The 25513-nt window shown below is 42.0% G+C and overlaps 1 protein-coding gene across 1 annotated transcript in view; it reads left to right on the forward strand.

Annotated features, from left to right (window-relative positions):
* Positions 1 to 349: 349 nt before the first annotated feature.
* The window catches only part of myo10l1 (myosin X, like 1), a 28349-nt gene continuing 3185 nt past the window's right edge, over positions 350 to 25513 (forward strand). The window contains exons 1-34 of the mRNA XM_076108060.1: positions 350 to 433; positions 717 to 815; positions 11288 to 11446; positions 12790 to 12977; positions 13921 to 14055; positions 14334 to 14458; positions 14610 to 14623; positions 14746 to 14830; positions 15083 to 15189; positions 15921 to 16050; positions 16134 to 16252; positions 16345 to 16491; positions 16596 to 16696; positions 17257 to 17323; positions 17576 to 17668; positions 17769 to 17837; positions 17937 to 18019; positions 18324 to 18426; positions 18805 to 18885; positions 18977 to 19101; positions 19246 to 19393; positions 19513 to 19619; positions 19726 to 20026; positions 20150 to 20977; positions 21160 to 21283; positions 21406 to 21547; positions 22407 to 22511; positions 22686 to 22781; positions 22884 to 22977; positions 23564 to 23619; positions 23937 to 24079; positions 24431 to 24625; positions 24752 to 24909; positions 24985 to 25105. Of these exons, the coding sequence (XP_075964175.1) occupies positions 350 to 433; positions 717 to 815; positions 11288 to 11446; positions 12790 to 12977; positions 13921 to 14055; positions 14334 to 14458; positions 14610 to 14623; positions 14746 to 14830; positions 15083 to 15189; positions 15921 to 16050; positions 16134 to 16252; positions 16345 to 16491; positions 16596 to 16696; positions 17257 to 17323; positions 17576 to 17668; positions 17769 to 17837; positions 17937 to 18019; positions 18324 to 18426; positions 18805 to 18885; positions 18977 to 19101; positions 19246 to 19393; positions 19513 to 19619; positions 19726 to 20026; positions 20150 to 20977; positions 21160 to 21283; positions 21406 to 21547; positions 22407 to 22511; positions 22686 to 22781; positions 22884 to 22977; positions 23564 to 23619; positions 23937 to 24079; positions 24431 to 24625; positions 24752 to 24909; positions 24985 to 25105 (4732 nt within the window). The remainder of the gene's footprint in view (positions 434 to 716; positions 816 to 11287; positions 11447 to 12789; positions 12978 to 13920; positions 14056 to 14333; positions 14459 to 14609; positions 14624 to 14745; positions 14831 to 15082; positions 15190 to 15920; positions 16051 to 16133; positions 16253 to 16344; positions 16492 to 16595; positions 16697 to 17256; positions 17324 to 17575; positions 17669 to 17768; positions 17838 to 17936; positions 18020 to 18323; positions 18427 to 18804; positions 18886 to 18976; positions 19102 to 19245; positions 19394 to 19512; positions 19620 to 19725; positions 20027 to 20149; positions 20978 to 21159; positions 21284 to 21405; positions 21548 to 22406; positions 22512 to 22685; positions 22782 to 22883; positions 22978 to 23563; positions 23620 to 23936; positions 24080 to 24430; positions 24626 to 24751; positions 24910 to 24984; positions 25106 to 25513) is intronic.

A 25513-nucleotide genomic window follows, 5' to 3' on the forward strand; every position in this document is an offset into this window, starting at 1 on the left:
TATTATGCTGTGCCCTTTTTTAGGGATCAGAGGTCAGTGACTTTGTGAAAGAGGGCTTTGTCTGTGTGGAAAGGTCTCGGAGGAGCACACTTCCTCTGACCCTGAGTCCCCCCCCCAACACAAATACACACACACACACACACACACACACACACACAGATGCCAAGCATTGTTGCTTCACCTTAGTGGAAAGTCCAGATGTTACAGTCTTTGTTTCTCATTAAACACATCTGTGACATCTGTCTGTTCACCCATGCACACTCATCATACATTCATACATACATGTCAGGGTCAAGGGTCGGGTTATGCTTGAACAGAACTAGTTTGTACCGTGTGTTGTTGTAGGACCATGTTGGAAATCAAAAGGGTTTATAGTTGTTCCAAATGGCTAGGAGGAAACGTGTGCACATTCTCAGACAGCCTCTGCTCTAAGGTAACAAAGTGTGGCACTAATAGTTGTTTAAAGAATAAAGTTCAAGCCTAGCTTCATGGCGTGAAGCAGGTATGAATGTCAGATTATTGCTGAGCACCACTTTTAATCTACTGACATTCAACTGTAAACAACAGACTGTAGTAGCTTAATTCTAACTCTGACTCCACCACGTTGGCTAAGACCTCCACCCTAGTCAGCAGGGGGTTCAGCACTTTGCGTAACCAAATACACTGTTTTCGCACTGTTTGCTTTAATTCAGTCTTTGTGTGTGTCTGTGATCCAGGGGGCCCGTGTTTGGGTCAGAGAGAAGGAGCAACTGGTTCCCGCCACGGTCAACTCCTGTGGAGATGGAACGCTTGTCGTCACGACTGACTATGGAGAGGTAAGAAACCTCACCTCCTATATGAGTCTCATGTTTTACCTGCAAGGCATTTTAAAGCCTGTTCGTCATCTGCGATGAGAAAATATCCCATTCCCACAAAGTCAAAGACATAAAAAGTGTACGTTTTAGTCATAGTTGAGTTTTACAATCCTAGCGAACCACCGAGCGCCTCTCCTGCACGGCTGCTGACAGCGCTGGAAGCCGAAGAGGCAATCACACTCAACGGTAGAGGAGGTTGTACCAGCTGACAGCGCTGGAGCAACAAACAGGAACGAGTTGCACTCTGTATTCATAACCCCTCTTTTGTAGTCAACTTTTGTTGAAACAAGACTCTCTTTGTAAAAGTTTGTAACCCTCCATGCTGGTGCGGTTGCAGCTTATTTCAAACCGCGGGTGTTGCTGTTCATGGTTGGGGCCTTAGAGAGGCTACCACGTTGCCACGAGTACACAGGTTTTTCCCACGAAAACTGTGATGATTTGGAAAAAATGTTTAATTATTTATGTGAAGGGGACTGTTTTTTTTAGTAAACAGTATAAACAGAAGCAAATTGCAAACACTCTACAGACTGCAAACACATTTAATGATCTTAAACACTGTCAGCATTAGATTACTTCTGAATGAAAGCTGCTGTAGTTGCTTGTTATATTTCATCTTGACGGTGCATTAGTTTTCAGATAAAGGTCATAGTGGAGGTGAAGCAGCTGTGCAGGTTCATCCGCTCCTTCGTGGATCGATAGAAACTCCTGGACATGATGCTCCACTTTCCTGCCCCAGTTCCTTCCTTCCTCCTCCTCTTCTTCCTCCTCATATATATGCAAAATTCATCTCTGACACACATTCAGCCTCAGGAGGAGAGCTAGAATAGATGGAGAGCATTATGGGAGCACAAATGCACATTTCAGGATGTCAGACGTCAGGAGAGCTTGTCGTTGGTCTGAATGGCAAAGCCAGGTCGTCTGCTCCAGCCCCGGCCCTTTAACACCAACCCTCCGGCCAAAATAATGTAATTGAATGTTTAAATCTCATTATGAGAGTGTGTGTGTACATGCGTGTGCGCAACTAATCTGTATCAGAGCAACATGCACACGTTGGATTTAATGTTTTTTTGATGGCTGATGTGTTTGGCGCACACACAATAACATGCGCTCCAGTTGGCAGCGTTTAGACGGAGCTAATAATAGACTTGGTTCTTTGGCCCGAATTCAAGAGTCTCAATCCTTCCTTTTTACCCCCAAAGAACATCCACATCGCGGCTCTCGTTCACAGATGTACAATGGAACGAAGACAAAGAATGGCCAAATGCTGCTCTAAAAGCATCGTCTTTTGATGTAGCTGCTGCGCCGTTCTTGATCGGGGACACAGCGGGATGACACAGGCCTTTCCCAAAATAGGATTGGTTATTGGAGCAGGCATCCTCTTTGCTCTGGATTATGAATGTCCTTAACCTCCCCAACCCCCATCCAGTCCTCCCTGCCTCCCTCTGCCCTCCCTCTTTGCTAGCGGTTGGTGTTTAACTGTTAGCTCTGCAGGAGGTGGTGAATGTTTGATAGAGAATCAGCAGGATGGGTACTTTAGCCTGTTAAAACAGGATCTGACCCATGCAAACAGACCCAGGCTCTCCATCACTCCCTGTTGCTCTGCCCCTGGTTCCCATGATCATATATACAGTTTTAATTCCAAATATCCAAAGAGCCTCCTGAACCCTCGAGGCATTGGTGGCTCGTAGAAAAAAAGAAACATGCAAAATCTAACAGCATTTGGCTATTTTTTGGAGATTGTTTTATTTTTTCCTTTTTCATGTTCTGCTCCCAGCTGCCATGTCACTCTGGTTCTGTAATCTACAGGCCCTGACCCAGTTCACCACATTAACAATTCTGGGTTACAAATGCTGTGGCTGCAAAACGGCAAGCCTTCATGTCAAATCAGCACAACTCACAACACCAGGGGTGTATGTGCAAAGCCTTTACATCATTCATAGTCATTTTTTTTACTATGAGTGAGTTTTCATGTAACAGATAATATCCTGCAAACCCATTCCTTTAAATTGACTGTGTAATGTTGCATGTAACGGATCTTTTGACAGTGATCTTATTGATTGCAAGGTACACAATCACCCACCTTTTAGCCCCTCTACTCTAGAATAGAAAAAGATGTGACCATCTTTTCTACATTGCAAAGTGCCAAGTAAAACAAAGTTGCATATACTTGACTTGCAAGTCAAGTGAGTGCTTAGTACGCTACAACAGCACAGGGACCGAAATCACAGCCGTACTTCTTTTCTAGTGGAAACAGTGCATTGAACGGCTAATTCAATGCATCATGCACTCAAGTCCAAGTCTGAATTCTCCTCTAGTTCAAAATGTTTGAACCTTTCTGGATAAGATCCATACATACATTGATTCATCCATTTTCTGTAACCTGAGGCAGCAAGTAGCCCAGACATCCTCCCCCAGCCATATCTTCTAGCTCCTTTTAGCGTCTCCCAAATTGTTCCAAACGCTGGATTTTTGAGGCCAATACTGATATTGATATTTGACTATTAAAAGAAATCTGACTCTGCCAATGTTAATTAAAACTGGTAATTAAAATAATGTGACCAAGATTTATACTGTTTCAAACATTTTAGATTTGAAAAATGACCTTGTCAATGCTTTATAATGGACAAACGTTGTAAAAGTAACACTGTTTCTAACTTCAAAACAACATTTGTCATTTATATACAGCATTTTCTTGTTACTTGTACTTCGCTGACATATATACATATATTTATATATACATATGTACAGTATATGACAATATATAAGCCAATATATTGGCTGATTTATAAATCCTTGGTGGAAGATCTGCTCTAAAGGGAGGCCTCCAGGAGGTATGCTTAACAGATGCTTTAACCACTTCACCTTTCTTCTTTCAATGTAAAGGAGCTGCATTTCTACTCTGAACTGCTTTCAATCTCTATCCTTTCAATCTTCCTCCTGTGCAGGAAGCTCATTTAATTTGCCTGTATTTGCATCATTCTTTAAGTCACTACCTTGATAAAACAAGAGGTAAAACCAATCTCATTGGATCTGTAAAATCCTTGGATCATGCACAAACATCTCATCCATGGACCAAGGTTTCACCTTTCCCTTTTAAGTCTGTGCAGCTTACTGCGTAGAGAATATGATTAGATTGCATTAGATAAGAGAAAACTTGAATGAACCTGTCGTAAAACTGGGTCAGCAAAGAAGTGGATGCAGATAAATATAGAGCACATACATGGTATTAAGATATAATGAATGAACATTCTGCTGATAACAGAGCTGCAAATGGCTTGTGCTTGTATATTAAAGTAGAGCTGAAAAAAATAGTTGATTGATTTGTTGATTGACAGGAAATTAATTGGCAACAGTTTTTTTTATAAATTGATTACTTTTAAAACATATACTGGTTCCACGTTGTCATTTGTGAAGATTTGCTGCTTTACCTCGTCTCATATAACAGTTAACGGAATATCTTTTGAGTTGTAGACTGTTGGTCGGACGAAACGTGCAACTTGAGTATGAACTGGACATGGGAAAATATGTAGGTACAGACAGAAGACAACGCAAGAGTAACACACACCTGCATCCATACACTTAAACAATACACACACACCAACATGTACACACACATTACGTTATGATTCATGGACGGTGTGTGTTATGTGACCTGGATTTCAGTAGCTAGCGTGAAAGCTGTAGCGAAAGCTCACGCGAGCGCAGAACATGCTGCAGGGATGCCTTACTCCTCGTGCACACACAAAATGACTTTGGACTTGAACACACACACACACACACACACACACACACACACACACACACACACACAGAAAAACTGACACACTGTCAAATGCACCTAATTCAAAGTGCAAAAATTACTTGTTTTGTCTGATTTGGCACATACACAAGTTGATGTTGCTGTGTGATCTCGTGACCCACATTCCTCATCACAGTTTCATATTTCTACCCCTCTGAGGACCTCGTAGTTACTCACTCGCTTAGTAACAGATAATGACATTAACTCTGGCACACACAAACACTGAATCTCTCTCGTCTCTTGCCTTCTGTCGGTCTCTCACCATCCCCGTCTCTCTGCAGTGTCCCTTATCTGTGGAAAATGAAGCAGGGATCCCCCTTGGGGTGGGATGAGTGTGGGTTTGCTAAATATTAAAGGATGATGACATATGGAAGGTGTCACACACCCCAGTGCTGAATGGGTGCTGTGGGGCAAAGAAGGCTTTAACAGGGTTTAAGCTTGTTTTTAACATCCTCTTCCCAATTCAATGTACCAGATCAGTGGTAAAAGAAACAACAAGGGGAATGATGTTACCATGCACGGCAGCTGGATTCTCACGATATCACACAATCACGCAAGAATAGCGGTATCGCAGGATCAAGAGATCTCACAAAAATCCACCTTGCCAGGCTTTAAGTAATGCGTTTGTGTCCAAACCACAGTGGCTCAGACCAATCAGTATCCTGGAGCTACTGGCAGCTACGGGTGTTGTTTAGGTGTGTGTGACGATATGGAGAGGCGACTGTTCCTTCAACAGCAGCTTCTAAAGAGTTAGCATAGATGCTGCATTGGTTATATCAGAACTGGCGAGTATTTCTTCATTGAAAGAAGAGCAAAGAACAAATGAAACAGATGTTTTCTTTGCGTCTCACGACTGATTTTGGCTCCTGACTGGCGTTCTGATCGGTTGAAGTCAGCCCTGATATCCGATCATCTGTCAAGTGTGTTTTAAAAGTGGTTGTACTTTACCAAAAAAAATCCAATGACATCTTCTCAGATGGTCCTTTGTAATAAACCATCTGGCATGTCACTTTAGGTAGGATGCACTTTTAGAGGCACAACACAAGTTTGGAGTTAATGTTACACTGCACATATGCAACATTGAGGGAATTGAGAGGAAGCAATATATGTTGAAAGATTTTAGCTTCACATCAGCATTTTCTCCTTCTCATGTTATTTTCAGTGATGCAGGGGCTGGTGCTAAAACCAAGCCTGGTACTGTGAATGAGTTCACATAACTTAACCTAAAGGGGCTAAATTCCAAATTCAGAGCTTCTCTATGATTGAGAGTTTGCCTCCACACGGCTCTCAACATGGCAATGGTTGAATGAAATGTTGAATTTAGCACATTAAACTTAAGAAATGTGCTTTGTTTGACAGTTTCCAATATTCCAGTCCAGTCCAAACGAGCTCACGATAACACTTTGGTTTAAAGATAAAGTGAATTGCCCAGCATTTCTGTCTGTAGCTGCTGCTTTTGCTTCTTTGATCTGTGGGGTCGGATCATGCAAAATACTTCCTCCGTGTTCCCCAATCCTAATCTGACCAGTGGAGGTCTACCAGATCTGTTCCAAGGTCAGTGAGGAGAGCTGCAGCTGCTTACAGTGGGCTACTGTGTGATACTGTATCTTGCAGGGAATATAGGTCTGCAGAGTATATAGGTCACTGTGCCCACAGCTCTCTCTCTCTCTCTCTCTCTCTCTCTCTCTCCATGCTCTATCATTATCTCTCTGGCCCCTTCTTCTCCTCACTTTGGCTGCTGCTAATATGTGAAGTCAGATGAAGAGGCTTGTCTCCCCTGGCTCTCCTCCTGAATCATGCAAAGCAGTTTCAGACATCAGAGGGCTTTACAGGAAGGCCACTCTATGCACTGTGGACGAAAGTATAGTCACACGAGCAAAGCAGGTTAAGAATGCACTCATTTTCCTGCACGAGAGAAGCAACAGAAAATGTTGAGAGGGAAATTAGGGCTATCAAGATATCAGATTTTCAAAAAATGATGATCGTGGCCAAAGATTACCTGATAACGATATTATTGCGAAAATGAGGAAAAAAATAATTCAAAATAATTCTATCAGTATGTTTGCCCTATTCACCATTTTAGAGCGTTAGCATGCTTACATTTACTAATTACGAATTATTATAATGTCTTTAGTCACGCAAAAGTAGCCGATTTGAAAATTTGACCAGAAGATGGCGATAGATGAAAAGTTAAGGGATCTCAAAATCTATTACACTTCATCAGGATGAAAACATGAATGTCTGTTCAATATTTGTCGAGACATTTCACGCTAAACCACAAATGTTAATTTCTTGGTGGCGTCAGAGGAAAAGTCAAGGGATCATCAAAGTCAGTAGGATTCATTCTCTGGGGACTATGAATCTTTCCAAAATGTCATGCCAGTTCATCCAATTGTTTATTTCAGTATGGACCAATAACATACATCCCAAGACCACCGTTACGATGACCATGGACATTGTTTATTTTAAGTTAATCCTATACATGCTGTCTCCTGCTGTAACTACTCGCTAGTGTACCAAATGTGTATTAATCCACAGCTGAAAATTGTCCCCAACAAATGCAGTTTTCGAGGACAATTTTTCACTGAAGACAAATCAGAGTTGGTTAACCATGCTCTACTTCTGCGTTACTCTCATTCTGTCTCTCTCTCTCTCTCCCTTTCAGTCTGTCTCTCTTAATGTTTTTCTCTCACTAATTCCATGTCTTTCCTCTCTACAATAATGAATTATTGACTATGAGGTATCCCATTTTAGACTCTCTGGGTAGTCAAACTTATTGTGTGCATGTGTGTCTTCACATACAGTATAGTTGGTCTGTGCATGTGTGTTAATGTGCACCAAGAAGCACAGAATGTGTGTTAAAACCCACCAGAGGGCATTGCAAGACGAAGATGGGGACGTTAGCGAAAACCTTTTTTCTTCTTCTTCCACTTCAGCTGCGTTTCATTTCAGTCACTGACATACTTTCTCACTTCATAGCATCCCTCCTCTCTCTGAATCATCTGCATCTGGGTTGTCCCAAATGATTTTCGTGCAGCACGTCTGCTTTATCTGCCGTTAAAGGCCTTTGTATTTGAAAGCAGCTTTGGCCTTAGAAGCAATTCTAAAACCAAGAACTGCTGCCAAGGCATTTATTTGCTTTAATCTTATGATTTAATGTCCAGGTTTTCTTTTTTTACAAAGAGCTCACCACTGGAGGTAGATCCTTCTTTGAAGGCACTAAACAGATTTTACACATCAAATTGAGTTTACTCGTCACGAGGAGTTCTACTCAGCCTGTGAAAACCGTTGTTTGATGTCTGGAAGGAGCTTTCTTAACTGAGAGAAAATAACCTTGATAATGATTATCCTTTGGCACCGAGCATTATGTGTTTTACATTAAATGGGAAGAAATGAGACAAGTGGAGATGAATTTTGACAACCAAGACCCAGGCCTCCATTTCAGATGTCCTAGTGTCCTTCCTCCATTCAACACATAATTTACCCTGGATCGCAAAGGCATGCCTGACTTTCTGATTGACATGGCTCTCCATAAGCCTTACAATTACCAGCAGGGGTCTACACACACGCGTCCATGTGCATTAGATAGGCAGATCAGAGAGAAAAACGAAAACAAGCTGAAGGAGCCCATCAGAAATAAGGATGGAGGTTTCAGGAACTGGCATTGAAGAGTTCAAGAGGAGAGCTGGAGGAAGAAAAAGGAAGTCGTGGGAGGTTGAAATGTGGAAGATGCAGCGTGGGGCAGGCAAAAGAGAGAGGGGTAAATGAATGAAGGGTGGGATGATGTGAGGGTGGACGAGATTGAGAGAACAGAGAGAGAAATGACAAAGAGGGGGAAGGGATGAAAGAGGAGTGACGTACAAAGGGAAAGCAGGATGAGAGAGACAGGGAAGAGATGTCTGAGACATGAAGGCATGCAGAGAGCGAGAGAGGCAGAGAGAGATTTAATAGGGTGAGAAAATAATGAGAAAAGCCTTATATGTAACTAATAGACTTAGATATAATTTGAGGGAGTCTTTTTGTTCTCACAGATACAGAAATGAACCCTGGTCTGGATGTAATACAGTCAGTATGAAAGCGTCTCTGTACAGCTGTCAGAAAGCATGACTAACAGGCATGTAAATGCATCTCATCACTCAGACAAGCGTTTCTCTCGTGCGCATCACACACTTTGAAAAGTCCAAACACACGTTTACACTCATACACAGACGTAAAAGTGAAATCAACTCAGCCTACAAGGTTGAGAGTAGCAGAAAAATATATGAATTAAACCTGGGTTAACAGAAACAAGCTGAAACGCGATTGACAAATCATCAACTTTTGAGCAAAGTTAGTAAACAATACATTTTGAATTATAAACTTTGCGTGAAATTGAATTATTACAAATAATAGCTTAAATTAAACCTAAATCAAGAAAAAGATGCAGCCTAGTTTTAGCACATTTGCTACAAGTAATGGCCACTGATATTGATCCCCCGCCTGAAACACTCATGAATATAAGTAATTGTTCTTGGGTAGCAACATGTCAGTGCCTTTGTTGAGTACCACGCTTTTAAAAAGGTGAAGACACAAGTGGACGGGGTCATAGTGAAGATAGACAGCTACATGAGTTATGGCCTCTGTAATGAGGACGAGGGGTAATTGGGTCATTTCATCACAGCTGAGTGAGTGGGGAAAGGTTAATGACTTTATGGGTCGGACTTTTATCAACAGCAACAAGACATACTTCTAAAAGAGAGAGAAGAGTAGGAGTGCAAAAAAGTGTTGGACGCAAACAACATTTTACGTGCAAACGATGCTGCGGCCCTGAGAGAGCTGTCTGCACGCAACAGCTCTGTGCCGTGGAAGACACAGTTACTGGAGTGAAATAGATTTATTTAAGAACAAGATGTCTGAACGCCTACAGCACGCACCTCTGCCACACTCAACCGACTCCCAACACATCTGTTACAGCAACACACATAAACACACACACACACACACACACACACACATACAAACAGACAACAGGGTGGAGGCTGGCTGTGAGACTGAGCTGACATTAACAACCCAGTTCTGTAAAGGCCGTGGTTTCTATTCTTAGACAAGTTGATTTTGCTGAAATGAATGAACGACCTTTATGCTGAAATAGAATTACTTTGATTATCCGTGTGTATGTGTGTGCATGTGTATGTGTGTGTGTGTGTGTGTGTGTGTGTGCCTGACATGAATACACACCGAGCTGCAATTCACCTGTCATGCCCTGCCAGATCAGATCTGTTACTCTCTCTCTTCTACTTCTTCTTCTTCTTCTTCTTCTTCTTCTTCTTCTTCTTCTTCTTCCCCTCCCAAAGACGGGTTCCCCACCCGTCTTGTCCCCTGCTCTCCAGTTGCCATGGCGATGGATGACATAAATGAGATTGGGGTCTGGTGAGAAGAAGAGCCACGAAGCTCTGTATTCTCATCATGTGCATTTTCGTCATGTTGCATCACAATTAGCTAAAAATGGAATCATCTTTTTCTCTTTTGATCTTTGTTCCTCCTCACTCTGATCAAGACACATTTATTATCGCTGCAACTCAACTATTTCATTGACCTCAGAAGAGGTATTGTGACATATTTTTCTTTTCTTCAATTGACCTTGACCACACACAATGCCAAGCAACAGCAGCATAATACTAAATGCAATGCAGTCAATCTTAATACAGCACAGCACGTCACTCAGTTTCAGCGTGTGACATTAAAGGGAAAACTCACTTTAATACCATAGACCATAGACCATAGAAGTGGAGGTACTCGTCATGGTGTCACCCGTTGCTTTGTGGACTTTGGTTTTGAAGGCTCAAGTTTGGCATTTTGGCCCTCGCCATCTTGGATTTTGGCCGTGGTCAACTTGGTTTTTGCAACCAGTGAACGTCAGTGACCATATTTGGACTGCGGAGGAGTGACGTAGGGATGCGTTATACAGCTCTGGTAGCGGTAGCGACCTGTCAATCACACGGTAGCCACACCCTAAAGCATACCCTCCTTTATCGGCTATTTTAATCTAAGCTGGACCATAATTTACTAAATGGACATCATGCTGTATTGAAGAAGACTAGAAACTAGCGATTGAGACCATAAACTCATGTTCACAATGTTTAGTGAGGTAATAAATCAAGTGAGACTCGTAGACTTCTTCACAATCAAACTTATTTTGCAACCAGAGGAGTCGCCTACCAGCACCTCACTAATGAACACATTATATCTTAGTTGTTTAAATCTTTACAATTTTTTTTTTAATGACAGGAAGTGGTCTTGACACACAGAACACCAGCCATAACTGAGTGTCTGTCACCAACCTTGTTCAGTGGTTTTGCAATCAGTCAAGCTCAAGAATGAACTAATCTAACGAGACAATTTAAGCAATGTAAAAAGATATGACGACTGCTGCACGGTCAAATGCTAGTGTGCCTTGATTCTTTTGGGAAATTGGGGTCTCTTGTGGACATTGGTTGCCTGCCGTTGCCAGATCCATGTAGATCTTCTTCACTCGTTTTGTAAAGTTTGCGTGTATGACTGAGGTAAAAGTAAAAGTGGGTACCTAATATAACGTGCGTAATTCAACAAATTTAGAGATGATAAGTGACAGTCTGTACATCTTGTTGTCTTCCAGGTGTTGTACCTGCAGCAGGCGGAGCTCACCAGGGAGCGGGTGTACGCTATGCACCAGTCCAGCATCGATGGGGTGGAAGACATGTCAGCACTGGCTGAGCTGCACGAGGCCGCCATCATGCACAACCTGTACCAGCGCTACCAGAAGGATAACATCTATGTAAGTGCATTCTGACAGACGCATGTGTTTGTAAGTATGAGTGAGAGGGTGTATGTATGTGGCCAAGTGTGTGTACTGTGTACATGAAGTTTGTGTCTTGGTGTACTCCAGTAATCTTTACATGCATGAGGCGTTTAGGAGGGAAACACAAATCATCTTATCAGACACATCTACTCTGAGTGAAATAGGAAAAGAGGGAAGCTTATGAAGTGAGAGTTAAAAGAACAAACAAACTAAACTACACGTCTTTAAAGGTGTAATTCTTATTTTAATCCTGGTTGAATTGGCGACACCTGTGATGACAAATAATGACACTTTCAATGCAACACACTTAACAAATTAACCAACACATGCATGATTCTTGTTGGTTTTGTACATTAACACTGTAAATCTAATACAGTGTAGTATAAATGCTCTGTTGTCTTTCTCGGATCCAACAACCGACTCAATCATTACAACAGAAATGAATTGCTGTGATAATTTGCTTATGTTTGTGTCTGTAATGAATAGAAGCATTAGCTCATGCCCATAAAACTCCGTTACCCACGTTGCCTTGGGGAGTTTATCTCACCCATGACCATTGATGACATGAAAACACGATCATTTATTTTTGTGGTCACAAAATTGATACTGAGATAAATTTAAATGACTCAATTTTGATCACGTTCACGGTGAGTTGAAAGTCAGACATCTGGAAGGCCTGAAAACCGGAAAGATTACCAGACAACAGACCAATAACATCCTCCCCTAGTGTGTCCTAATCTAGATGATGAAATATTGTCCACACATGGATTTCCCTTAAGCTGATCATAAGAATTGACCGTGTGTGGGTGGGTCAGCTTTCTGTGTCACTGTGTGCTCATGCATTTATGTGCATATGTGTCCTTCAGCACAGTTTTATATGAGTGTAGTACACAAAATGCTCAGACAGGGTAACATGACACGATGGAAGGCATGCTGACTTCAAGTTTTTTTATGTTTCTAGTGCAGAGGGATAAAAAGCAAGGTGACTGTTACAGCACAAACAGCTCAACATGGGAATCCAGCCTCCCTCCTCTTATCATATCACTGATTTGACCTCAGCTTTCTAATACAAATCTGGTGATTTGTCACTCGTCACTCCCACTATCAGATCGCCACCCTGCTGTGTTCCCTTATCCTCCAGTCCAGATTAATATCAACACAAGGCTGCTTTAAAGTTCCACATATTTGTACTGTGGGTGTTCTGAGAGCGTGTTGTTTGCGTATGTCTTAGTACTGCTACTGTAAGTGTAGAAAAGAAACAAATAAACGAAAATGACGCAGAGACGGAACCTAAATTGTTGCTTCTTTACTCTTTTCAGACTAATATCGGCAGCATCCTGGCAGCCGTCAACCCCTACAAGCAGATCTCAGGTCTGTACGACCCAGAGAGGGTGGACTTGTACTCCAAGCACCATATAGGGGAGCTCCCTCCGCACATTTTTGCCGTGGCCAATGAATGCTACCGCTGCATCTGGAAACGCCACGACAGTCAATGTGTCCTCATCAGGTACATTTTCAAGCATGGAGGCGGGTATTTTGATGATTAAACAGTCTGGTTTACCTCTAATTCATACTTTGTCCATCTGTCAGTCTATCTCCCAAGCCATCAGTCCATTCATTTATTAAATCCTGTGTCACAGGGGACTGCAGCCTGTCCAAACATGCATTAGGCCAGAGGGCAGTTCCGTTTTTAGAAAATCCAACACTTCCTGTCCTACTTACCCAGAGTTGCGCATGCATTTTTTTAATGTCTTTGGATGTCTGCCTTATTTGCTTGAGCATGAATAGCTTAGCATAAAGCTTCATTTTACACTTCAGATTTTGTATGTTTTAAACAAACAAGATAATAATGTGTTGATTAGTGAGCTTTAGGAGAGCAGGTCGGTGGATTTATTGGAGTTGGAGCAGAGACAGGTAGAAAATGAAAATGAAGGTAAAGACTAAAGGAAGTAGACTTGTATTTCCAAGTTTCAGACATTGATTTCAGTGGATGTTTGGGGAGAGAGGCTGAGCTGAGCTGAGCTGAGACAATCTTAAATAACAAGTCTTATAAATTTAGATCAGATGAAGAAAGGCTAGAGGATGCAATAGAGATTGAATCTGCCTTGGTGGTGAAAATCAGTAACTGGCATCGCTCTACTGATCCTAATAACAAAAAAATGCCACTGGGTAAAGTTGGTTAACGACTCCTGGCCTGCTTGGCTAATCTGGTAGTAGGGTCACACATCTCATCATGCTTTCAATTACACTCAGACTTTGTCCATCTTGATATCCTGATTGAGATAGACTAGGAGTTAATGCAGTATTATTGAAGCTATCAAACCTTTATATCAATTAAACAACCAGACCAGTTGAGATATGGGAATGTCAGAGAAGGTCACAGTGTATTTAATTAAATTGTGTGTGTGTGTGCGTGTGTGTGTGTGTGTGTGTGTGTGTGTATACTCCAGTGGTGAATCAGGGGCAGGAAAAACGGAGAGCACCAAACTGTTGCTTCAGTTCCTGTCGGTGATGAGCCAGAAGTCAGCCGGGACTCCTCCATCGGAGAAAAGTACACGAGTGGAGCAGGCCATTGTACAGAGCAGGTACAGATGTGCAAAATGAAGAAGAGACACTTTCCTCTTACTTTACAATTACTGTCAGAGCTGTTTCAAAGTATTTTGGGTCAAGCCCCCATCAAGTCTAAAGTAATTCAAAAGATGTATAGACAAGTGAAAGTGAGTAGAATAATGTTGCCTTTGGAGAAACATGTAATGAATGGCCTCTGCAGCACATGGTGGGTGAACTATATTCTATACTGCGTGCACGGTTAAATGCACACTAAACAAAAGGCACTAACTGCAGGTTTTTACTCTCTGTGCAGTCCGATCATGGAAGCATTTGGTAATGCTAAGACTGTTTACAACAACAACTCCAGTCGCTTTGGGAAATTCATCCAACTTCACTTCTCTGAGGGCGGCAACATCCAGGGAGGCTGCGTGATTGACTGTATCCTCATACTTATGTACGAAATATGTATATTTGTATCAAATATACCAGCATTTCTGTTCTATTATTGTTGAATAACAAGATGTGCTGAAGGAGTATGTTTGCGAAGAACTCAGTTTTATTGTTGCTTCCTTGACTCTTTACCTTTCAGATTTACTGGAAAAGGTAACCACGTCTGCAGCCGGCTCATATCAAGTTTAAATTCATTGGGAGTGATTTGTCAGTGTTGCATTGTGAATCATAATGAAATGTTGATAGTAGCTTTGCTGCATTGATTTTTGCCGTAGAACCGAGTGGTGCGACAAAACCCTGGAGAACGAAACTACCACATCTTCTACGCTCTGCTGGCAGGAGCTAACAAAGACCATAAAAGTAAGGAAAAGAATACGGACGTTCAAATATCAACAGTGTCTTCGATGTGAAACAGTATTCACGATACAAACTGGCGATACAAAAAGATCTTTAGCAGCAGATCCTGTTTTAATCAGTTAAAGCATGTTTGTGTAAGTTCACAGCAACTTCTCCAGACTACATCTATGTCGTGTAAGACGTGCAGTTAGGTATCTCAATGTGCATCTCTCCCAATATCACCCTGCTGACATTTTATTGTATTTTCTCCATCAGGCCTCTACTTCCTGGAGGACCCTCCCGAATCTTTCCACTACCTCAGCCAATCAGGATGTCTGAAGGACAAGAGCCTGAATGACAAAGAACTGTATAACAGTGTTATGGTCAGTGGGACAGAGTCCTTTCTTTGTCAAGTAGATTTAAGTTTTACAAACATTTTCCCTGGGACAAAAGCTGCTCTGGAGGCAGAAATGATCAAACTAAAAACTATCCATATAACTATAAGTTATCTTTGTAATCCGAGCTGACTTACTAGCCACACTAGACAATAGCTGTCTAAGCACGTTAGTTAACCAGTTAGATAATGACCTTCCAACATTACAACATTTTTACGCATGCCAGGTTATTTTTCCTTTGATTAAACTGTCAGCAGGTCATGAAACAGAAACCAGTTAAATTAAATACACTAAAGGACAAAAAATATAATCGTGATCTGAAGATATATAGATACCTAATTCCAAACACTAAGGGGATGTTTGCAGCTTGCAAATGGCATAACATCAAATACAACTGATAGACATGATGTCCCTAGAATGTCCGAAGTCTGAACCCCGTCTTAGACGTTAAAGTGTCTTCTTTGGAGTTTTATCTTGTAACACAAACAGGAAATCCGTGCATTGCATCTTGATGTCAAAATTATTTATGTCTTGAGTGTAGCAATGTCTGTACAGCTGAAATTAGAACCACCATTCATCAAACCTCTCTAAGTCAGTGCATTTATACAGAATCTGCGACCATGCTATATTCATTTTTTCATCTTCGCAGTCACTGAGATAAAACGTGTTAAAAGCACCTCTTCTGTTGGTAGCACCTAATCTCTTTTTCCTGCGTGTAGGAGGCGCTGAAGGTGCTGGAGTTCACAGAGGAGGAGATCAGAGACATGTTTAAGCTGCTGTCAGGAGTCTTACAGCTGGGAAACGTCGAGTTCATGACTGCAGGAGGAGCCCAGATCACCACCAAGCAAGGTCAGTGCACGGCTTGAGTTAGGAAAAGGAAAACTTAGAAAGATGTGTTGCAGTAGTGACACGTGTCTTTGTCCGTCCTTCAGTGGTCACTAATGCCAGTGAGCTGCTGGGCCTGGATGCCTTCCAGCTGTCTGAAGTCCTGACTCAGCGCTCCATAATCCTCAGAGGAGAGGAGATCTGCTCGCCACTCACTATAGAGCAGGTCAGCATACACATATATGCAAACAGTTATTCTCCCCCTCGTGATTGATCTCTGGCTCTTCCCGACACACTCATGCTCTTTCATCCCTACAGGCCGTGGATTCCCGGGACTCTGTAGCCATGGCATTATATTCCCAGTGTTTCTCCTGGATCATCCTCAAGATCAATCAGAAGATCAAAGGGAAGGAAAACTTTAAATCCATCGGCATCCTTGACATCTTTGGCTTTGAGAACTTTGAGGTCAGAACTTTGAAGTATTAAGCGGGAAGCTGTTTTCTAAGTATCACTCGTTCTCATCCACACATGCAGATGTTTGTATATGAGATATGTGTCTTTGCTTCCAGGTGAATCGGTTTGAGCAGTTTAACATCAACTATGCCAACGAGAAACTGCAGGAGTACTTCAACAAGCATATCTTCTCCCTGGAGCAGCTAGAGTACAACAGGTGAACTTCTACATATACAGTATATCTATCTACAAACCTGCATAGACAAATACTTACATATTACCAGTTAGTTGGTTTGTCAGGGATTTAATTAGTTATTAACTTCAATATAACAATATGAAAAATAAAAACACACAACTTTAAGGGATCAAATACAAACATTAGGTCCGAAGATCAATCTAGATACAATACAAATATAAATGTATGTCACCACATGAACAGAATTAATAATTAAAACTATAACCATTGTCCAAATATGCAAATCATTATGTCTGCTCCTATGAATAGTAAATGAAGGACAATCTCAAGGTGGTTGTAACAACAATCATAACAAAAATAATAATAATAATAATGATTTTAATAATGAACTTTATCTGTTTCTAAACAGAGTTACAAATGACATTACAAGAAGAGTTTAAATGTAAAAAAACAGAATTAGTTAGCTGGTACATTCATAACCATGCAATCTTTTTTTCCTTTATATTTTTTCTTTGTTCAATGAAATACTGTACACTAGTTTTCTATGTGTACACTAACTGTTTTGGGTTAACTCTCCACAGGGAAGGTGTCCAGTGGGACGCAATAGACTGGATGGACAATGCAGAGTGTCTCGACCTTATAGAGAAGGTAGGAAATTGATACGTCATCACTCGTAACGTGAACAGTGTTGAGAGCCGTAATAATGCCATCAAATGTTTCAAAATCTTTGTAGCACCAACTTAACAGCGTTCTCTCAATCAGAGTTTGGTGGAAGTCGGTTAGAATAAAGGCTGTGCTTGACGCCTCAGACTTTTGAAACTGATCTAATCATATTGGACTAATGTCTGAGAAAGTGGTGCTGATGCAATAAGCGGATGTTTTTTACCCTCTCTCTCTTAGAAACTGGGACTGTTGGCACTTGTGAATGAAGAAAGTCGATTTCCCAAAGGAACAGACTTCACTCTGCTGGAGAAGTTGCACAGCAGACACTCTGTGGGTCTTTAGTTTAAAAACAAAGTATTGTTGAGCTGCTGCTGGTATTAAACGTCACACTATATTTGATTTTGTTTTGCTGTTTTCCTGTTTTCTGCAGACAAACCCTTACTACGTCAAGCCCAGACTCGCTGATCATCAGTTTGGAATTAAACATTATGCCGGGGAGGTGAGTGATGTACAACTGATCCACTTCATATCGACATACTGTATTTGTAATCGTAGTGAAGTCTGTGAGAGCTACGATGAACTTGTCTGTCTTTGGCAGGTCCTGTATGACGTGAAAGGGATCCTGGAGAAGAACAGAGACACCTTCAGAGACGACATCCTAAACATGCTCAAGGACAGCAGGCAGGGCATTCAGATACATTCAATGAATAGCTTGTTGGAACTCTTATAAGTCCTGAGATTGTTTTAAGTAATAAGTTCATGTCATTCAAAGAAAAATATGCTTTGAGTTTTTTGAGCTGATATGAATCTTTGATGCAAATTTGTTCTATAACAATGACGTTAGATGAAAACCTATAATTCAAAATGTCAACATTTTCACCTGCAAGCAATAATATTTTGATTTGATTCGATTTTTTGATCATCATTAGTATTTCCACTGATATAATGTCTGTGTGTAATCCGTCATGTTTCGGTTGCCTCTCAGACTGGACTTCATCTACGACTTGTTTGAGAAGGTTGGCAGCAGGAACAATGAGGAAAAGATGGGAACGGCCAGACGCAAACCCACCGTGAGCTCCCAGTTCAGGGTGAGCGATGCAAGCAGTTTGAGACGATACGATCAACTCATAACAAAGTAACTAAAGAATAGTGAGATAGATAAAATACTTCGACTTCAAAGTGTCAAAACTTGTGAAATTCACTTTGTAGTGATATAAAACAGAGAAATCAGCAAATCCGTGCATTTAAATTGGAAACAGTGAATTTATGCATTTCTCTTTGATATATAACAAATAATTATTTGTCAGTCACTCAACTAATAGTTTAATTAGTTAAGTTTTAGCCCTACTGAGACATAAGAACTTGTTACATGTAATGATCATTGAAGGAGTTACTATGGTCATTTTGTTCACTGCCATGGGAAAGAAATGCACTTTTTTAATATGTTCCCATCTCTGCCTTCTCAGGACTCCCTCCATGCTCTCATGGCCTCTCTGAGTGTAGCCAACCCTTTCTTCATTCGCTGCATTAAGCCCAACATGGAGAAGGTCAGTCTCAGTCTCGGTTCTCAAATTCACATTAATGCTGATACCTAATGAATTTCCAAGTGAAACAATCTGTATCGTTTTTTTCTTGTAGAATCCAAGTGTGTTTAACCCAGAAGTTGTCCTGAACCAGCTGAGGTATTCTGGGATGTTGGAGACTGTGAAGATCCGTCGGGCCGGGTTCCCCGTCCGCAGAACTTTCAAAGATTTCGTCTCTCGGTAAGCATCTCTAAATCTACCTTTATCTCATCTTTTATCTCACTTGTGTGTGTATTGGGTAAAAGTGTCTGGATTTGTACCCATTTTTTTGCTGAGATCTCTCTTGTCTCTCACAATGTGTCCTCTTCATTTTCTGCCTGCCAGGTATAAAATCATTCTGAAAGAGAAATCATCATCATCATCATCATCATCATCAGCAGCAGCAGGAGGAGGAGATGATAAGAAGAGAAGCACAGACCTTCTCCTCAAATATGACAAGACCAAGAAAGACTGGCAGTTAGGCAAGACCAAGGTAAGATTTAGTGGTTTTTGGCAACACCTTTTCAGACATCACAAAGCTATTATGACAGAAGTTTTGAACCACCACCACTTGTAACAATACATGGTTAATCTTTCACCATTGTTCTGCAGGTGTTTATGAAAGAGTCTCTTGAGCAGCGTTTAGAGAAAGACAGAGATGAAGTCCGACGCAAAGCTGCCATGATAATTCGAGCCCACCTACTCACTTTCTCTGCCAAGTAAGACCCTCCTAATAGGAACTCAAATTGTTGGCATTCCTGTACAATGTTGCGTGCAAGTTCTTATTCACCTTGTTAAATATGTTTTACCCTTTTCTGTCCACAGGAAGCACTTCAAGTGTGTACGCGCCAGTGTCGTCACCCTTCAGAAGCACTTCAGGAAGCACATCCACCGCCGACGGTTCGTGAAGCGACGTAAGGCCACGCTGGTGCTGCAGAAACACCGGCGAGGTCAGGTGGCGCGTACGCGAGTTCGAAAACTCAGAGAGGAGAAGCAGAAGAGGGAGGAAGAAGAGAAGAAGAAAGACGAGGAGGAGAAGAAGAAGGTGGCGGGCGAAGGGGAACAGGAGGAAGCGAAGGAAGGAGCAGAGAAGGCTAAATCGTCAGAGGACAGTGCTTCTTCTTCAGTGCGTTTTCTCCCTTAACTCTAAAACATTAGATTTAGCATCTTATCCTTTTCCCGTTGATTCATTAATTGAAGCAAATGTTGGTGCTTAATCTGCCCTTTTCTCTTCTATCCTCCCATCTAGGGTGACGCCCGGCAGATGGAGGACATCCTGCAGTTGGAGCGAGAGATCGAGCGCTTGCAGAAGAAGAGAGAGGACGAGGTGTCCCAGCTGTGTGAGTCCTCCAAACAGGAGCTTCAACTCCGCCGAGATGCTGAGCTCAAACGGATGACGAAGGAGGCGTCTCGCAAGGCCACGGAGCTCATCGACCTCTCGAACTTCGGAGGCGTGGACACTTCGCTGGGAGCAGCCGCAGCCAAGCCTGCTGCGGAGGCCAAAGCTCCAAAAGCTGCAAGTGCCACGAGGGGTGCGTCTAAAGAGGAAGAGGTGGACGAGGGCTTTCATGCTGAGGAGGAGTGCATCCCTCTCCCTGACTTCCCTCCTCCTGTTGAGACGGACGCTCCTATCGATCAGGATATATTTGCTCACCTCCCGCCTCCTCCGCCTGCTTTTGCAGAGGGCACAGTGCCCCCTGCACTACCTCCTCTGCCCACGGACGGAAATCCTCCCCCTCCTCCTCTCCCTTCACCTGGAGATGGCTCCCTTGTCCCTCCTCCTCTGCCACCTCCCCCAGGACAGGGGGAGAAGGAAAATGGAACCAAGGCAGACCCGGAGAGGAAGGTGAGCATGGTGGAAAGCCTGGGGGACGGGGAGGAGCCCATCTACAGCATGCCGGCCGACACCGAGTCAGATTACGACCAGGAGGAGGAGGAGGGCTCCGTCACCGCCGGAGACGACAGCTCCGTATCTGGGAGCAACCGCGGGAGCACCACCGTGACAGACGAAGAGCACCCGAGGAAGTCAACCTGCACCAACGCCAGCGTCGAGTCCTACAGAGGCAGCTCCGACTCTGTGAGGACACACACTCACACGCATCCTCACACGCGTGCACGCAGATATGTATGAGCAGCTATGCAGTGGCAAATTAAAAAAATGTACTCAGTATATAGAAAATCTTATAATGCAATGCACTTTTTCTTGTTCACTTGTAGTTATTTAAAATAAACAAGTGATGTCATCGTATGATGTTGCAGTACGCAGACAGTGACGATGAACACGATGGCATGATGGACACCGATGAAGAAGTGACTAATGGCAGAGTGACCCTACTTAATGGAAATGGACCACCATATTTCCATGGCTACCTCTACATGAAGGGTGGGCATCTGTGTTTCCAAACTATTAACTCAAACGATCTCATTCTCAAGTGAAAAGCATCTCCACCTTTTGAGTTTTAAAATGCATTTTCATGACGGTCATTTTATTCTCTGCTCCTTCAGCTGGTCTGATGATCCCATGGAGGAGGCGTTGGTGTGTGCTGAAGGATGAAACCTTCATGTGGTTCCGGTCCAAACAAGAGTCTCTCAAGTCCGGCTGGCTCTACAAGAAGGGAGGAGGCCTCTCCACTCTCTCACGGAGGTTGTTGTAGTTGTTACTGAGTGCAGCCTGCATGCTTTTTGAATCATAATCTCTGTTGGAAGTGCCGTCCAGTACAATTTTGATGTGAATGGCCATCTGTCTTGTGTTGAAAAAGTCCTCGTGTCCTGTTGAGGTGTTGGGATCACATGTTTGTCTAACCCAATGCTTTGAGTCCTCTGCAGTGCTGGAAGACTTCAATGTCCCTGTCAAGCTGATGTACTTTGACTTTACTGAGATTTTACTTTTCAAGTCCTGGTTCTACTTAATCTACTTCATAAAAGTCAAAAGAAAAAAAGAGAAATATTTTTTTTAGAAGAAAGGATGTTGTTTTATGCTTGGTTTGGTTTTATTCTATCATAAACAACCTACTCTAAAAAATATTCATAGAACCAGAAAATGAAGAATATCTAGACAAAATACACATTTAATCCAACGTGGGAGCTGGACATGCAGAAAAAATAAAAGATAAACAAACTAAACTCTAAATGGCACATAACACAAACAAGGTTGTTTGCATAAAATTTAAACAAGACTCAGGATAAAAAACACTAAAACTCTATAAAAGTTAGTTTTTTCCAGGTCCTGGAATTTTTCTTTATGAATGTGTATTTTATTTTCAACATTAAGTAATGTGATTAATTTAACTATACAATCCTAAAGTGCATCAAAATAAAGCTTTACATAGATTTTGTGTATAGTTACTTCCACCCTTCTATACATGTAAGAAGCTAATTCACTTTGTATTCTAGATAGAAGTGAAGTCCAATACGTGCATGCAACAGTTACAGAGTCACATGAACCTATGTAATGTCTAGAATGGATTGTCCTGGCCTTTGTTTTCATTGTGTCTGTTCTACCTCAGGAACTGGAAGATGCGCTGGTTCGTACTGAGGGACAACAAGCTGATGTACTACGAGAACGACAGCGAGGAGAAGCTGAAGGGAACCATCGACATCCGAGCTGCCAAGTAAGATTACTAGGAAGCTCCAGTGCCAAACACACCCACACCCACCCACACCCACCCACACACACATACACACACACACACACACGCACACACACACACACACAACCCCTAATTCACCGTTTGTCTTTCTAAACATCTGCATGTTTGAGACATGCCCCTTTTGTGTTTTTACAGGGAGATAGTGAATAATCATGAAAAGGAGAACGCTCTGAACCTTGTGACAGATGAGAGGACCTATCAGGTGTTTGCTGAGTCACCAGAGGATGCAAGGTGTGGTGGAGACTTGAGTGACTTTGTAGATAACGGCTACTTCGGCTGCTGAGTAGAGTCATGTATTCAAACTTGTGATGACTCCTCTTTCTTTCTGTGCAGTGGGTGGTTTAATGTGCTCAGTAAAGTGCGCGTGTGCACTCCTGAGCAGCTGATGGAGATGTCCCATGAACAGGCCAACCCAAAGAACGCTGTGGTCAGTCTCTAAGAACAACATGCCAGTTACCTGTTATGTGTTTAAGTTGTTCCTCTGTTACAGCATATAATCTAGCCCTGGCTCTAAATTGTAGTTTTTACTGGTTTCCACCAGGGGCATTGCTGCTGTATTATGTGTTTGATCCAAATCAATATTGCTGATAATATCCCAGACTGGGGAAAAAAATTCCCCAAGCATTTATTATCCAGAAAATGATTACATTTTTGTGTTTTATCCTTCATAAAAAAACAACAGTTGCATTATGTAACAAAACTGGCATTTAAAGGTTTACGGTTCTGAAAATGAATGTTGATTTGTAGTGATGATCAGGACGGAAGTTGGTTACAAGATTTAACTCATTGAAAGTAAAAAATGAAGTTTCTTTACGCTATATTTATGTCCACTAGGGATACCAGAGCAACTTTTTTAAAGTGGGGCACAAATGTTAAAAAAAAGGTCTCTCTAAAGTTAAGAGCTCTTTGTGTTGAGTTACATCACTTTATCATTTCTAACATGTCGCTGTAGAAGCAATAGTGCACCAATAATTCACGTTTAAAATTGTTCTCGTCCTCCGTTCGTTCTTCAGGGAACTCTTGACGTGGGGCTGATCGACTCCGTTTGTGCTTCAGACAACCCCGATCGGTGAGTTGGATCAACAATCAAAAGAAAAGGAAATGCTGATTCACTTTGCATGTCGAGGACCATTTCATTCTTTTTTCATGTTTTCCAAATTGATTGAATTTGACATCAGAAGATAAGCTTTGATTTTTATTTCCTCCAAATGAGTGAGAAAAAAGCTCTTTCTAACAATTGTTGTGATCCTTGGTTGATTTCAAAGTATATATGAAAAACTGGAAGACCCAATATGCAATCACTATCACTTAAATACAACCCTTAAGTGTCCTGACGTATATTAAGGTGTTTCTTTTTTTTTTTAAACTATCATTTGACCTTTGCAGGCCCAACTCTTTTGTCATCATCACGGCCAACCGAGTGATCCACTGCAACAGTGACACACCGGAGGAGATGCATCACTGGATCAGTCTGCTGCAGAAACCCAAAGGAGACGCCAGGATAGACGGCCAGGAGTTCCTCGTCAGAGGTGAAAACTTTTTAAAATAAAATGTGGACTTATTATAAGCCATGTAACATAGTGTCAGGCATAGATATTTTAAATAGTTTGTTGGGGCCGTAGAAGAGACAGGAACTCTCTTTACAATATAGCACACTTACCATTTAAATAAAGTCAGCAAAATACGGATTATTTAGGACCACATGTTGGGACAGATTTTGGTTTAGAATATCTCAATATGAGATTTCGTCACAATATAAATAGCCTTGGGGATAAATGCTGACGTTGAATAATTGCATAATTCTACTGATGCTGTACAGATTCGTTACATCTTTCCTCCACTTTGCCTCCCCTCTCTCTTCCTGACTCGTCACCTTTCAGGCTGGCTTCAAAAGGAGATGAAGACGAATGCTAAGAGCACCTCCCTGAAGCTGAAGAAGCGCTGGTTTGTTTTGACCCACAACTCCCTGGATTACTACAAGAGCTCAGAGCGAAACTCCTCCAAGATGGGAACTCTGGTCCTTAACTCGCTCTGCTCCGTCATTCAGCCCGATGAGCGGGTGCACAGGGAGACAGGTAGGGAAAGAGAAGGGAAAAGACAGAAAGAGCAGGTTTAATCCGGGATTAGACGTAGGCGGTTTGAGACTACATTTTAAGAGATAATTCCGGTTTTACATTGCTGACTGAGTCCTCATTTTGCAGGTTACTGGAACATCATTGTGTACGGGAGGAAGCACTCCTACCGCCTCTACACCAAGATGCTGAATGAGGCCATGAGGTGGACAGCTGCCGTACAGGGAGTCATAGACAGCAAGACCCCCATAGAAACCCCGACTCTGCAGCTCATCAGAGACATCAAGGTAGAACACATACCTATTAAGCAAGCAACACACACTGACTCCTAAGTTGAATTTGACCTCTTCTTGTCCTCTCAGGAGAACAGTGTGAACCCAGACATCGTGGAGCAGATGTACAGGAGGAATCCCATCCTCAGATACACTCAGCATCCTCTGCACTCCCCTCTGCTGCCGCTCCCTTACGGAGAGGTCCCCAGTCGTAAGTAAAACTCAGCAACCTAAAATCCCCCCCAAAAAGAGCAATTTTTCTTCTTTTGTTTATTCCTTGTCTTCTTCCTTTCCCATTCCGTGTGCACTAAAAGCTCCCTTACATGATACTGCCCTCTGCAGGTCAGAACCAAACATTTCAATTTAAATGTATGTGCAAATGAAAAGATATCTTTTGCTCCTGCCAGCACAAAGATAAAGAACAATTTGCAGACTTTCGTTAAGTATTTGCTGAATATCAGTTCTAGTATATGTCCTATACATTTTTTGAAATTACTCTAAACCGCTAAATCATCACATTAATCATTTGATGTCCTTTTTATTGCTGTCATCTCTGGTCATATCGATGAGCTACAGCTACATTTTCTTCTTCTCTGTCTTTGTTGACCTTTTTATCTTT

This window comes from Anarhichas minor, unplaced genomic scaffold, assembly GCF_050575085.1.
Source record: "Anarhichas minor isolate MPS153535 unplaced genomic scaffold, ASM5057508v1 ptg000040l, whole genome shotgun sequence".
Taxonomy (NCBI): Eukaryota; Metazoa; Chordata; class Actinopteri; order Perciformes; family Anarhichadidae; genus Anarhichas; species Anarhichas minor.